Raw genomic sequence first — 15,177 nt, forward strand, 5'->3', positions numbered from 1 at the left:
AAGCCGTGATGTAGACAGACATCTCATTGGATCTAAGAATTATTAGAATAATTCGCAAAGATTCGATCTTTTATTATAAAAAAAACATAATAATAAAAAATAAATAAAATTACATTTAAAAGCCCAAAAATCATTTGATACTTGGCTGTCCTATGGAAGACAAATTCCACCACAATTGGGAAATAAAATAAATATGATTCTTTAAGTCATAATAATGAGAAACTCTCTCATAATTATTAAAAGTATTATAATGAGAAACCTTCTCATAATAATTACATCATATCTGTTTATAGTTGTTAAGTAATTTGTAGCTCTCATTTTGTGTATCAACAAGTCTGTAGCAACACTTTAACTTTAATCTTAATCATTAATTTTGATCCATGGATTTCAAACAAATAGAAAAATAGAAAGCACACAAAAGAGCGCTTCATGTTGTGTACAAACATCGAAAAAAACATCTTATAAAACACATTCTAAATCATTAACATCTTCAAGACATTTGTAAGTTTTATAAGCTGTCATGTTCATGCAAGACAAAAATTGCAACAGACGTCACTTCTTGTACGTGTACCGTGACGGTACATGTACAAGTGACGTGGAACATGGAAGACGAAGTGGTTACATACCGTGTACAGATGAAAGTGGGAGATTTGCCTGGTCCCATTGAAAAAGAAAGAGGCAACTCGCGGTTGCAGCGTGCTGTGTAAAGTATGGACTGAAAGATATTAAATGGATAGGCTAGCTCACCCAAAAATGAAAATTATGTCATCAATTACTCACCCTCATGTTGTCCCAAACCCATAAGACTTTCGTTCATCTTCAGAACACAAATGAAGATATTTTTCAATAAAATCTGAGCCAGTTCTGTACTTTCCATTGACAGCTACGCAACTACCACTTTGACACTTCAAAAAGTTCTGCAGCACGTTTGAGCTTCCGCAAGAACCAATGAGGTTCATTCTCGTGTTACACAGCATGTTTGAGCTTCAGCAAGAACCAATGAGGTTCATTCTCGTTAAAAGGTCCTGCGTGGCTCCTCAAAGTTAGGATGCCGATATAAATGTATGTTCATTAACAAAAACAGTAACATCTGTAAAAATTGTGACAACCTTATTTTTATAAGGTAAATTTTAAATATTATGACTGTTTGAATTTATTCAAATTAACCATTGGTTATCCACAGAATCATATAACGCTGGGTTTCTATGGTATTTGTATAAAAATAGTAGCCAAAATACATTTAGTATAAATGCAGAAATGCTATAGCTTAATTACAAAAAAATACTGTAATTATATTCCATTACTTATATTAATAATATAATACAATTATATATGTATTTCCCACATTTCTTCCACAATACCATGGTGCAGTTAGTGTTACTAAAAGTTGCTGATAAAATGAGCAACACATTTAATCAGTGATTACTTGAAAAATATACAAAACTGTAGGTAAACCCCATAAAGTTAGACCCTATAAAGAAACCAACATGCTTAATGAAGACCAGGAGTCAAATCAGTTGACAGAGAGGTTACTGAAGACATGTTCTCCACATGTCCAAATGCTGTATAAAATGTGTTTGAGGATCCAGCCTCAAACTTAGGAGACAGAAACACAGTTACTTATAATCAGATGAATAATCTGTTTTGACGTCATTTCTACAGGTTCTAACAGTATAACAGTGCAGATAGTTATAGCAATGCACAAACATGGTATTGTATCAAACCCAAAGTTGTCCTTAAAAAGGTTTAACCAGACGTATATGGAGGACAGAGGGTATAACACCACCAGGACTTTATAGAAAAATATTACTGTCAATTTTATACAGAATAATATACTACATTATAAAAATAGACATATATATTCAACAAATATCAACTTTGTACGCCCTCGCTAACAAAAAAGGCGATAAACCAGTGAAACTCCAATATTGCACTGCACTCCAGTGATTATTCCCCCAACCAACCCCAAATAAAAGAGGCAAAAATTAACATTTCCCCAATGCAAGTGCTCTTCTAAATATCATAACATTTTCAAAGGCAATTATCATAGAGAAAATCTCATACCATTGCAAAAAACCCGTCACTCGAGTCATCACGTCTCACCAACACAGAAATGCAAACTGTGATTGAACGGTCTCCCTCACTGATTGGTTAAACTCAACCAAAAAGGATTGATACACATTATTTTTTCTGTGATGCTTTAAAATACACATTCAAATGTATATATAAAATTAAAATAAAACCACACAAACAATTTTTTTTAAACAACAGCCCTAATTTTATCCATCTGCCTAATTCCCTTTTCTCCAATAAAACCCAATCAAAAGCCCAATCTGGAGGGTGCTAGTGGTGACATCATCAATGCACACCAAAAAAAAAAAAAAAAAAAAAAAAAAAAAAAGCCAACTATTGATCCCAATCAAAACCAATTTTCTACAAAACAACATATCAAACAAAAATAGACCTGTTCACACTAAGAACGATGACTATAATGATAACTATATTAGCATCCACACCAATGGGCAATAACGTTGTTTATTCGTGGTTTAGTCATCTGCCACTCTCGCAGCAATTGCTTAAGGCAGATTTATACAATAGATTGCTTGATGCATTGTGACACATTTGGTGAGGATGCAGCGTTGCACTTCAAAGTGCTGGATCTGAAGATGAACTGCTTACTGTGATTTTAGACATTTGTTTTTTGTATGATTGCGTAAAGAAGATGAAGAAGCGAAACTTTTCCCACACGGAGGGCAGTGATAAGGCTTTCTGGTGTGGGTTTTCATGTGACCCTTAAGGTGTCCTTTTCGTGCAAAACTCTTCCCACACTGATCACATGTGAAGGGTTTCTCTCCAGTGTGGACCCTCTCGTGTGTTTTCAGATGTTCTGACTGACGGAATCTCTTGTCGCAGTGTGAACACTTGTAAGGTTTTTCTCCAGTGTGGATCCTCTGGTGTCGTTTCAGTTGAGCATCATCAAAAAAGGTGTTCCCACAATCAAAGCACATATAATTCTTCACACCACTGTGTCTTTTCTGATGTATTTTTAAAGTAGCCAGCTCACTAAAACTCTTTCCACACAAAGAACACACATGAGGCTTCTCTTTTGTGTGAACTTTCATGTGGTTCTTCAGGGCATCTCCCCTAAAAAATCTTTTACCACACTGATCACAGATAAATGGTCTTTTTCCAGAATGATAACGCAGATGTAATTTAAAAGAGTCTGCCTTTCTGAAACTCTTCCCACACTGATCACATGTGTATGGCTTCTCTCCAGTGTGGATTTTCATGTGTTCCTTAAGGCCTGATTTTTGTGTGAAACTCTTTCCACACTGATCACATGTGTGTGGCTTCTCTCCTGTGTGGATTTTCATGTGAAGCGTAAGACTTTGTTTGGATGGGAAACTCATTCCACACTGAGGGCAGGTTAAAGTTTTTTTGGCTTTTCTTTTCAATAAAAAATTATTTTCACCCTGTGAGCAACTCGAAGATTTTTTTCCAGTTTTGACATGATGTTGTTTCTCCTCCGCTTCACTCAGTTCTTCACTCTCCTCGTTGTCTTCCATCAGGTCTAAAATTAAAGTAAAAAAGTTAATTTTAAAGTTAATTTTCAATAAATCATTAAAAAAAAAGATCAACGAGAGAAATGTGAAGGGAAAGAACATACAGTGGGGAAAACAAGTATTTGATACACTGCCAATTTTGCAGGTTTTCCCACTTACAAAGCATGTAGAAGTCTGTAATTTTTATCATAGGTACTCTTCAACTGTGAGTGACGGAATCTAAAACAAAAATCCAGAAAAATCACATTGTATGATTTTTAAGTAATTAATTTGCATTTTATTGCATGACATAAGTATTTGATACATCAGAAAAGCAGAACTTAATATTTGGTACAGAAACCTTTGTTTGCAATTACAGAGATCATACGTTTCCTGTAGTTCTTGACCAGGTTTGCACACACTGCAGCAGGGATTTTGGCCCACTCCTCCATACAGACCTTCTCCAGATCCTTCAGGTTTCGGGGCTGTCGCTGGGCAATATAGACTTTCAGCTCCCTCCAAAGATTTTCTATTGGGTTCAGGTCTGGAGACTGGCTAGGCCACTCCAGGACCTTGAGATGCTTCTTACGGAGCCATCCCCAAAGAATGATGTTTCCACCTCCATGCTTCACGGTTGGGATGGTGTTCTTGGGGTTGTACTCATCCTTCTTCCGCCAAACACGGCAAGTGGAGTTTAGACCAAAAAGCTCTATTTTTGTCTCATCAGACCACATGACCTTCTCCCATTCCTCCTCTGGATCATCCAGATGGTCATTGGCAAACTTCAGACAGGCCTGGACATGCGCTGGCTTGAGCAGGGGGACCTTGCGTGCGCTGCAGGATTTTAATCCATGACGGCGTAGTGTGTTACTAATGGTTTTCTTTGAGACTGTGGACTCAGCTCTGTTCAGATCATTGAACAGGTCATGCCGTGTAGTTCTGGGCTGATCCCTCACCTTCCTCGTGATCATTGATGCCCCACGAGGTGAGATCTTGCATGGTGCCCCAGACCGAGGGAGATTGACCGTCATCTTGAACTTCTTCCATCTTCTAATAATTGCGCCAACAATTGTTGCCTTCTCACCAAGCTGCTTGCCTATTGTCCTGTGGCCCATCCCAGCCTTGTGCAGGTCTACAATTTTATCCCTGATGTCCTTACACAGCCCTCTGGTCTTGGCCATTGTGGAGAGGTTGGAGTCTGTTTGAGTGTGTGGACAGGTGTCTTTTATACAGGTAACAAGTTCAAACAGATGCAGTTAATACAGGTAATGAGTGGAGAACAGGAGGGCTTCTTAAAGAAAAACTAACAGGTCTGTGAGAGCCGGAATTCTCACTGGTTGGTAGGTGATCAAATACTTATGTCATGCAATTAAATGCTAATTAATTATTTAAAAATCATACAATGTGATTTTCTGGATTTTTGTTTTAGATTCCATCTCTCACAGTTGAAGAGTACCTATGATAAAAATTACAGACCTCTACATGTTTGTAAGTAGGAAAATCTGCAAAATCAGCAGTGTATCAAATACTTGTTCTCTCCACTGTAAAAGTGAACCCTGATGTAATAGTAGAAAGAAGAGAACTGCTATACAACGATTATCTTGATGCATTTATCTTAGAGTTTTACAAATATTTTTTTCCCATTATTTAAGCATTTTTCTTTAAATCAGATATCCATCCAGTTTCCAAACTGCTTGTCCTATGTAGGGTCACAGGGATCACGGGGGGCTCTGTTCTGCAGCTGACAGTTTTATATGGTTGTATTTTAGGGGCTCTGTAATGTATCCCTTTTCACTTACAATAACCAAACTACATCATACAGTTATAGATCTCGTCAGACCGAACAACTTTCGTGCTCTAATTCATAGGCCAGCCCAAAAGGAAGTTAGCTATTATGGGTTGTTTGAAAAACTATTTGATATACTCCTCCTAGAGGATTTATCCGATCGCCACCAAACTCAGTCAGCATGAAGAAAAGACTTTGAGCATGCTAAATTGTGAGAGGATTTTTGATCTCTCAAATGGTTTGGCCGTGGTCTCTCAAACTTATGGCGAAAAAAGGGAAACTGGAAGTTTGTTATAACTTCTGAATACATTGATTGATTGATTTTGAATGACAAAATACAGGCAAGAACCAGTTTATTTGTAGTGCACTGACAACATAGTTTTACATTTACGCATTTGGCAGACGCTTTTATCCAAAGTGACACTGCATTTCAAGGAACACATTTACATTCTTATCAGTTCTTGTTGTCCCTGGGAATCGATCCCATGACTTTGGCATTACAAGCGCCAATGCTTTACTGTTTGAGCTAAAGGAAGTTTTATATAATTAGCTCAACAATAAGGTTAATAAAAATATATATTTTTTAAACGTAAGATGACTACTTATGGAATTACAAAATTTTGAGCTGCAAATAACTTCTCACTCATTTCAAAGTGACCTGTAACATCCTATGACATCATATTCATCTAAATTTAAATGATCTCATGGATGTGGCGGCTGTTGTTTATAGTCATAGTGGGACCAGCTACTGCAGTAAATGTGGCATATTCAAAAGGATTTTGACATCGTTATTTTACATGTACCTGCTTTAAATGCACATTGCCTGCCGTGCACAGGTTTCCTTAAGCCACCGGGGTGGCGGCGGCTGAGCTTGGGCCCATTATCACTGCTTGCAGCTATATTTATGCATTTAAAGTGTTAGAGCTACTGTAGGCCCAACTTGGCTGTAGGCCAATCTAGGACACTGCAAGTACACTAGTTACAATGTTTCACAAAAACAAGTTTTTTTGTTTGCTTAAAACAAGCATATTTTGTTGAATGTAGACATTGTAAGTCCACTATTTACTCAATGATTCATGCATGTACTAATCTTTATCAGTCTCTTTTATTGCAAATTGCTGAAAGCACAATTTTTTTTTTTATTTTTTTTTTATAATAAACTGACTGGCAGGATGCCACCATTAATCAGCAGAGTAACGAAACAATTAGGGCTGGAATCGACATAATTGATCACGTTAATCAGTAAATTTTCATGAAATGTGTCGATTCGTCATGCTATTTATGTTCCCCAATGATGGCAGCTCTTGGGCATACTGAAAATCAGCCGTTATTACAAGTATGGAAAAAAACGTATTACAAGTATTACAACATTTTATAAGTATTTTCAAACAGAGATAGATTAAAATGGTGCTCTGCACGTTCTGTAAAACCGAAATGGCAAACCACAGCAGCACAAGCATCCAAAAAAAAAAAAAATCCTGGGTCTCTTACCTCAAAGCTACGAGATGGCAGCATACGTATTTGGACTATTAAAGTGAAATTTTACACATCACTATAATACAGTTGTCAGTTGTGCGAGCTGCCATGGCTGCGAACTCAGGGCCCAAACGTACTCTCAACAACCAGTTGCAAAGCATTTAACACTGTTGTTGGTCATTTATAATTTCTAACGGAGGAACTCGTTACTTGATTGGACTCATTTATTTATTATTTAACTAAACCCTGTCGATAGTGATAAAACATCACGCTTATATGGAAATCGCCATGTTTGACACTGCTGCTATGCTACTTTAATCTCCTGAATAAACAAAACATTTCAGGATTCACACTCGTAAGCAGTTGCTGCTGTAAATCCCCAAAAATAATCAATAGATTTATAGATGAAAAAAATAATTGTTTGTTCCAGCGCTAGAAACAATTGTGCTGGGAGTATTGGGGAGATTCCAAGAAGAAAAGGAGAAAAAACATGATGATGAGATCATTGTTCAAAACTGTATGAAAATGTGAGTTGCAAATAGAATTTTGAGTTGCATTGCTTTGTTGTCTCAAACAATAATGTCTGATTTTGACATCTGGAACTTCCTGACTCGAGAGTTTTTTTTTTGTTTGTTTTTTAAATGGAGAAGACTTTCTACGGCAATCTGATAACATGCCATGCGAAATGAACACTAAAGCAATTTTGTATTTTCGGTTTTGTTTGTTATTTTCGTGAAAATGTTTAATTATTCCAGTGAATATGGGTGGGCAATATACCAGGAGACAGATAAACCAGTTGCATTGTTGCATCATCACAAAGTTCTTTTATTCATGCATCTTAAGCCTTGCCAGTTTAGACTTTTTCATGGCTCTACGGATAAGAGTCTCACATTGAGAGATTGGAATTTATTTCTGTGCCTGAGGTGCAGGGCAGTATTTGACTATTTAAGCGCAATAAGATGTCAAATAACTCAATTCTGTTCTTGCATGTTGCTGAATTGAGTTCTCTTTCAGTTTATTGCGCTTAAATTGTCAAATTCTGCCCTGCACTTCAGGCACACAAAGAAATTCCAATCTCCCCATGTAAAACTCTTATCAGTAAAGCCTGACTGGATGAGCTAACTAGCCTATCTAGCCTTATTTCAAACTGTTTAAAACAAAGAACGAATATGAAGTTAAAGGGTTAGTTCGCCCAAAAATGAATCATCAGTCTGGGTTTGTCTGGTCTACCAACAAGAAGAAACAAGCCAGCTAACCAGCCCAGTCTCACTTTCAGGAATTCAGGGAATTCCGAGTTAAGGACAGTAGAAAATTCAGTTTAAAAAAGAAATATATATATATATATATATATATCTTTATTGTATAAGGTGCTATAGAAATAAAGGTGACTTGAAAGGTAACTTGACTAATTGTCAAAAACTATAGCACTATAGTACTTTGATGACTCATCGGTGTCTCATAATTATTCATGACTGAGTTTTCTTATCCAATGAGAAGACACTTTCTCTTAATTATTCATTACACCACGTGGAACTTTCCAATGACGGACATGTCAAACTGTGATATCGTGTAGATGAGAGAGCAATGATGGAGACGCGCGTTTGTTTTCGTGGTGCAAAAGTTCCAGTGCATCTGTCCCCGCGATGCTGCCAGGGCTAGATTCTGCGGGCGGTTGGTTGGCCATCAACTACGGACACATCTAAACTATGTGTGTGTAGCAACCATTCAACTGGAGAATAGTGGACTTCGGCCTTGTACACCAATGCAGGTTTCGTCTTGCGAGTGATGCGGTCCCGAGGACTTTTCTATCGCCTCAGAGGTGTGTGTGTGTGTGTGTATGTGTGTGTGTCTGTCTAAAATGTAACCCTGGCCTGACCGTTTTTGCCTTTTGTTAAATAATCACTCGATCGTCATTAAAATGTAGATATTTCGATAATACTTCAATTGTATGGAACGTATGCTTAATTTGTGCAAATGTCTATGTCACTGTCCATCTTTATTATGTGGGTTTAGGGGGCGCGTAGATCTAGGCCAATCGGAAAATGTATTATTTTCAAATATATGCATTTATAGTGTGTATATAAACAAATATATATTTTATAATGACATAATTATACATATGCATGTACATTTATATGTTTTAAATAGAATTATGATTAATGTAGGCTAATATATGTAGCAGGGCATTCAGTTACTTTTGAAAGGACAAAAATAAGGTGTCAGTGTATTTCATTAGACTTTAACTTTGTCAGCTATAAAAAAATCTAGCATTTCCACACGTTTTACCACTGATTTTTAGTGACAGTAGATATCAAGCATGCCGCACAAGCCCTGAAAAGTGAAGCGAAAACGTCTCGATCGCCCCCCGGTGGCTGGTCCTAGTATAGGTCATAAGCCCCGCCTCCCCATGTTATTCAACGGGACGTGAGACCAACTAAACAATTAAATTACACTTCAAATATCTTTTTTCCAAAGGTGGTTTCTTTCATTTGCTGTCATTTTTATCACGCTGATGTAAGTTCAAGTGTCTGTTTCAAAAATAAGTTGGTTTTTAGTTAGTTACGTGATGCGGTGGTGTAACGTCATGATTGACAGCTGTGATTGACAGGTTCTCGAGCGAAGTAGTCACTGAAGCACCAACGGACATTTTTTTCGGGATCTTCGGAGGACTGAGGAGATTGTATTTACTTTATTTTAACAAGCCTCTTGTCGTACTGCAATCAATTTTTTAAAAAGTGTGCAGAATCCACTCTCCCTGAGTGCATTCTGCGAGAGTGAGGGCGGAGCGTTGATTTCACGGCTTTACTTCCTGCTCACTACTGCGCAGGTCTGGTCCCGAGATCGCTACTGCGCAGACTCAAGTTCGAATATGTCAGCGCCATATCGGGACTCTGGCGGCTTCAGTTCTCATCAATGGAAGAGAGCGAAGGGGCGTCGTCCATCTTTTTTTACAGTCTATGGTAGATATACATGGGCCACTGGCGATGACAGTTTCCCCCCTCCCCTCTCCTCTGCCGTGCCATACCACACCCACTCCCCTCCCTTCTTCTCATAGCCACCACGCCCATTTAAGTTGCATTTTTCAAAAAGATTGTGAGCTAGACTTGAGCTGAAAGAGGGGGGTTTCATGACCCTTTAATGAAGAATCGAGAATAAACACCAACCTCTTTGTTCTTCAGTATCTTCATGTTTTATTCTGCAGGATTCTGGATCATTCATGTTCTCACTGTTCAACTCTGTCTTCATCACTCTTAGGCTGATGAACAGATTACAGCATTTATTGGTAATGTCCTGTAGGAGGAGCTGAAGGTGAATTGATGTGTGACAGAAGCAGATCTGCAAAAATCAAAAATCAATTATTGAATTAATATTTTCCTTAATTTACATATTTTAAGCATTTATTTGTTGGTTGACTATCCATCTATCACAATTAAAAGGATCCAAATATTAATAATGTTAGAATAAAAAAATAAACAAACTTAGAAATAAATGACCAGATTTGCAAAAACAGTCCACTTGATTTCAACTTTATTTAACTTGCCATGTACCAGTGCTTTTGTTATTTGTTGTTATGTGAAAATGAAGAATCAGTCAGTCACAGACTATAACAAAACAAATGCTCTTAAGAGATGTGTATCTAGTAGATATCAAAAGTGGTGATGGTAGTTTGCCTCTCTCTTTTGACACCGATGAAATGAGCTTTAAATGGCACATGTGCTCTGAAGACATCAGGATAATGAATGAGGTGAAAACAGAAACTATTGATATGTGTTTGTAGTAGAAACATTATTTGAGTCAGGATGTATGCTGCTAAAAGAGTATAAAACTGCTTTATAGTATTATTGCTCACAATCTAATAACATTTCTCAAGTAAATTTCTCAATAATACTCACAATAAACCATCACTAATACATCCAAAACAAATGCAAATGACATTCATCTTCAGAGTTTTCCACTTCTTTTCTGTTAGAGAAATTAACCGCTAACGTTACAGTTATAACTTCCGTACAGCAGCATAATAGGTCAAAATGAATCTATAGTTCGATTTTCAAATAAAGTACATTCATAGTGGCGGAGCCAGAGGGGGGTCCGGGGTGGCACTGGACACCCCTGACATGCGATTGGCCACCCCGGGTGTCACCCCAACATTGTATTTGCTACTGGCAGTTGCTGATGTTGCTGATGCTGATTAAAAAAAAAAAAAAAAAAAAAAAAAATTACGTTTCAAACGGACGAGCAGAGGACGAGAGATAGTTGCAAGATACCGAACTTCACCGAATAAGAAAACATCATATTTGAAGTAAGATGTAGTCTTTGATAAAAATGCGATTTTCTCAGCTTTTTGCTCATGTTGCTTTTTAGGAAACTTGCCAACATTCAAGTGTTGATAAAAAAGACGCACGAAGCTAGAATAAAACAGATTTTTTTGTTTAAAAGCACAGGGTCTGTTCTTTCTTTTGGTATGTTCAGATATTCATACAACAAAATATTCTGGGGTGCCATGAAATTGTGAAAATGACCAAAAACACCCTTTTTTTTTATACTGGAAAGAGTTAAGATAAAAATGTTGGTAATTGGATGATGATTAGAATATGAATATGATTGGAATCATATTTTTAATTTGGAATATTTTTGAACAGGGTCAATTAAACATGAAAAGAAAGGGAGAGATAGGCTATAAGAGTTCTTTTTAATAAGCACAAACATAGTCCAGTCATTTTATGAAAAAAGGTTTAACAAATTGCAACAGAAGCAAACTCAAATAATTTTGTATCCTCAATATGTCCTGAGTAAGGAAAAAAAGTCCCTAAGAATCCCATTAGGGGAAGTTTTGAAAACTGTTTCTGGGGGATTCACTTTTTATTTTACCTACCTTTTGTCTTCTGCATTCTCCTTCCCATTGTCTCCTGTTCTTCCCTCAGACTCGTCCCCCAGAAACAGTCCCACGGACCCAGACCCAAACCCAATCTCTTAAAAATTAATAAAGGCTGGTTTCTAAAGTACTTCCTGCCTCTATGTATTAATGTTCATGGGTAGCCTAAATGGGTTCCATTCAGACCTTAACATTAAATATTTTACAGTTATATGTCAACAAGACATTTTCACCTGGCTATACCCAATGTTTAGATCTGTTGTGGTATTTATGCAAATTAGCACATACATAATTAGATTATGCACCATTTGTCCATGTTAACAAACAATAAAAAAAAACTTGTAATACATTTTTTGTTTGTCTTGATGCAAGTAATCAACTCAGTAATTTTCATGGTGATATCTAAAGGTTACAATTTTTACCCTATTCATGTGAGAGAAAGAATGAATAGGCGTATGAATAGGGTAGCCTATATTTGGGTCTTTTTCGAAACTTTCCCCTAATGGGATTCTTCGGGACTTGTTTTTCCTTACTTAAGACATATTGAGGATACAAAATCAGTTGAGTTTGCTTCTGTTGCAATTTGTTCAAGGTTGACCCCCATTTTGGCTTAAAATGACTGGACTAACAGGCAGATCAGATGCAAACAGACCCCAGCCCTTGCATCACCACTGGCTAGTCAGAGTCAGTGTGGTCAGACTTCAGGACCAGCAACAGCTCAGAGCATCTACCAGACACAGGCAGTCAATCACATACCAAATTCAGGAATTTAAGTTGAGAAGATTTTGCCAGATTAAAAGGATAGTTCACCAAAAAATGAACACAAAAAAATAATTATAAATTAAATAATTATAATTAGAAAGAATAATTATAAATTATTATAATGAAAGAATTATGTTGTATTAAATCTTCCTAGGATACGATTTTATATTGATGGGCAATAAAATTGTTTACATTTTTCAAGTACATGTCTGCTTGATGCCTGCTATATCTAATTAAAAATATATTTTTTTGTAAATGTGAGGTTTTTTTGTAAATAAATGCAGCAGTTCATAACAGACACATGCTACGGTATCTTATCTCCTTGGTGCTTCAGCTTTGTTTTCTGCAAATATTTTGGATGTTCAACACTTATAGACACAAACAGAGTGACCCAATTCCTTCCATAAGCTTTTCCACTGTGTGTGTGTGTGTGTGTGTGTGTGTACTGTGTACCCCCGCAAGTAGCAGTGGCCACCCCCTGGCCACCCCATGTATAAAACTCTAGTTCCGCCACTGATAGCAATTAAGGAATTAGATCGTTATGCAGAAAAGGTCACACACCTTTAAAATGAAGAGCGTGACAGAGCTAACTTATATTTCAATATTTCCTTTATCAAACTTACTTCACATTTATATACAGAGTCACGTTTACCTTTGATGATAGATTTAAAGGGTCCCGCGCGGCTACTCACGGGCTGAATATGAAGTATTTGTCAGTAACTCTTCGACTATATTTTTGAATTATAACAACATACAGTAACTAAAGCGTACAGAGCACCGCTAATTCAGCGATGACGTCTTCGTCCTCGTCTACTTCTTATTCTTCTTCTTCTGGTGTTTTATGGCGGTTGACACACCAACTTAAATGGTGCATTCCCGCCACCTAATGGATTGGAGTGTGGAGCACATAATGGTTGTAAAGTATATATATATATATAATATATAAATATAGATATATTAAAACTGTAAATTCTATTGATATGGTTTCTTTTAAGCAATTCAATATTTAATGGTAAATTATTTGGCCCATTTCCTAACAGGGAGTTATTTATTATAGATCTTAAAGTGGATATCAGTTTACTAAATAATATAAACTTGACTGTCCGCTTCATTTCCACTTTAAAGCTTGAGTTAGACAAAATCTTGCATCACATATGCATCACATTTTATGTTCTACTGTTTCTGCTTGACCACATTTGACACATTTACCAGTCTCATCTTACAAACCTTTCCAGCTTTTTTCTAATGGTGGAAAATCCCATTCTGTTCACTTTTTAAAAAACTGTATGTAATCGGTAGTGTTTGTTTACATCTGTACCTTTCCCATGTGATTAAATGTACAGCTTTTAGATTATTTCCGTACCACTGTTAGCTTGACCTGTGGATAATTTTTTCCTGGTGAAATAGGATGAGGTTGTGGTTTTGGCTACATGTCTTACACACATTTTGGATGGTGACTGGAAATACGTTTATAATAAACAATAACAAATATACTATGGAAGGCATTTTCTGCCAAATTGAAATAAATAAATTAAATGATTAAAATGAAAAATCGCAGGTATCTTCAGCCCAAAGGACACCAGTCTGTCTGTAGTCCATATTAAAAGTTAGCTAGCCAGTCAAAACTAAACAGTCGACGCAATACGGGTTAACAATACAACTATGATTAGCGGAAGTGGCTTACCGGAAATCTAACAGATATTTCAAAAATGGCAGCAGCTGCTCTTGTGTGAAAAAAATAAAGTGGATATCCACTGTTCTAGATAAATTTGAAAACGGTCTTTATAATTTTATCAGATCCTTGTTTTGTGCTTAATATGTTGCTGATGGTAAATTTTGCATCCTAAATTCTGTAGTTATTTTGTAGTTCATTCCTTTCCTGTTCATAACTAGATCAGAATAACTACAACACAGTTACAACACATTTCCTTCACTTGGCATAATTCACATAATCCTGTACTGTGTTTTCCTATTATGTGAAGTGTAGTATTTTGGCTATGTATGGCCCATCCTTGTTTTGTTCAAATTATCTGATCTTCTCTACTTAAGTTTTGTATCATTTTACTTTGTCTTGCACTGTTTTGTATATTATAAAAATGTCTACCTGTATTTACTTAATGAAACTATAATACACTGTAGCCATTTTTATCAGATTTTTAATTTCCTGGTATCAACATGTCCCGGTACCCAAACAAAATTAACTATTATCCCAGCTTGTCTTAATCTATACAATACGTTCATTATTTCTATGAAGTTGTATGAAATGTTTGTAGGTTGGAAAGTGATGCCATTGAATCCGAACAAATCACAACCTTATTTAGCATCACTTCTTCTACCCAACAAAGTGCCATCTGAATTGATGCGTAGTGGCCACACCAATGCAAATTCAGGGCCTGGGAAAAAGTTTGGAGACTTGGCGTTAAAAGATGATGGACATCCAGACTAATACCTGATGCAGGCGAACCAGGCTGGATTATGTTGCACCAGACAGGCGAACCATGCAGAGCTCATGTCCTCCGTCACTTGGCGGTCGCAACCAGTCAGCGCATGCACAGAGATTTCAGCAACGGATAGTAGTGACTGCCTTCATGTAGCAGCGTTTGTCCCACTCGGAAAACCTAACCTTTTGTTTTTTGCTCGCCCTATTCCGTTTCTCTCTCTTTTATATAAAATTTCCTCTTAACTTCCTCATTGGTTTCCGCCCATTAGGAAAGAACCGGTATGGATGTTTTGCCACA

General features: G+C 36.8%; 1 protein-coding gene across 2 annotated transcripts; it reads right to left on the reverse strand.

Moving 5' to 3' along the window:
* Window positions 1-579: 579 nt before the first annotated feature.
* Window positions 580-13,275, reverse strand: LOC311295996 (uncharacterized protein). 2 transcript variants are annotated; one of them, XM_084417619.1, is made up of 3 exons: window positions 13,092-13,275; window positions 9,969-10,140; window positions 581-3,571 (listed from the first exon to the last, which is right to left on the reverse strand). In XM_084417619.1, exons 2-3 carry the CDS (start codon window positions 10,048-10,050, stop codon window positions 2,676-2,678), a joined length of 978 nt encoding a protein of 325 aa, XP_084273745.1. In that variant the 5' UTR covers window positions 10,051-10,140; window positions 13,092-13,275; the 3' UTR covers window positions 581-2,675. The 2 variants fall into 2 exon arrangements, with proteins under 2 accessions (XP_084273746.1, XP_084273745.1); XM_084417620.1 differs by lacking the exons at window positions 9,969-10,140; window positions 13,092-13,275 and adding an exon at window positions 3,723-4,456 and having other exon boundaries at window positions 580-3,571.
* Window positions 13,276-15,177: the final 1,902 nt, after the last annotated feature.

This window comes from Rutilus rutilus (genome assembly GCF_951802725.1).
Source record: "Rutilus rutilus genome assembly, chromosome: 8".
Taxonomy (NCBI): Eukaryota; Metazoa; Chordata; class Actinopteri; order Cypriniformes; family Leuciscidae; genus Rutilus; species Rutilus rutilus.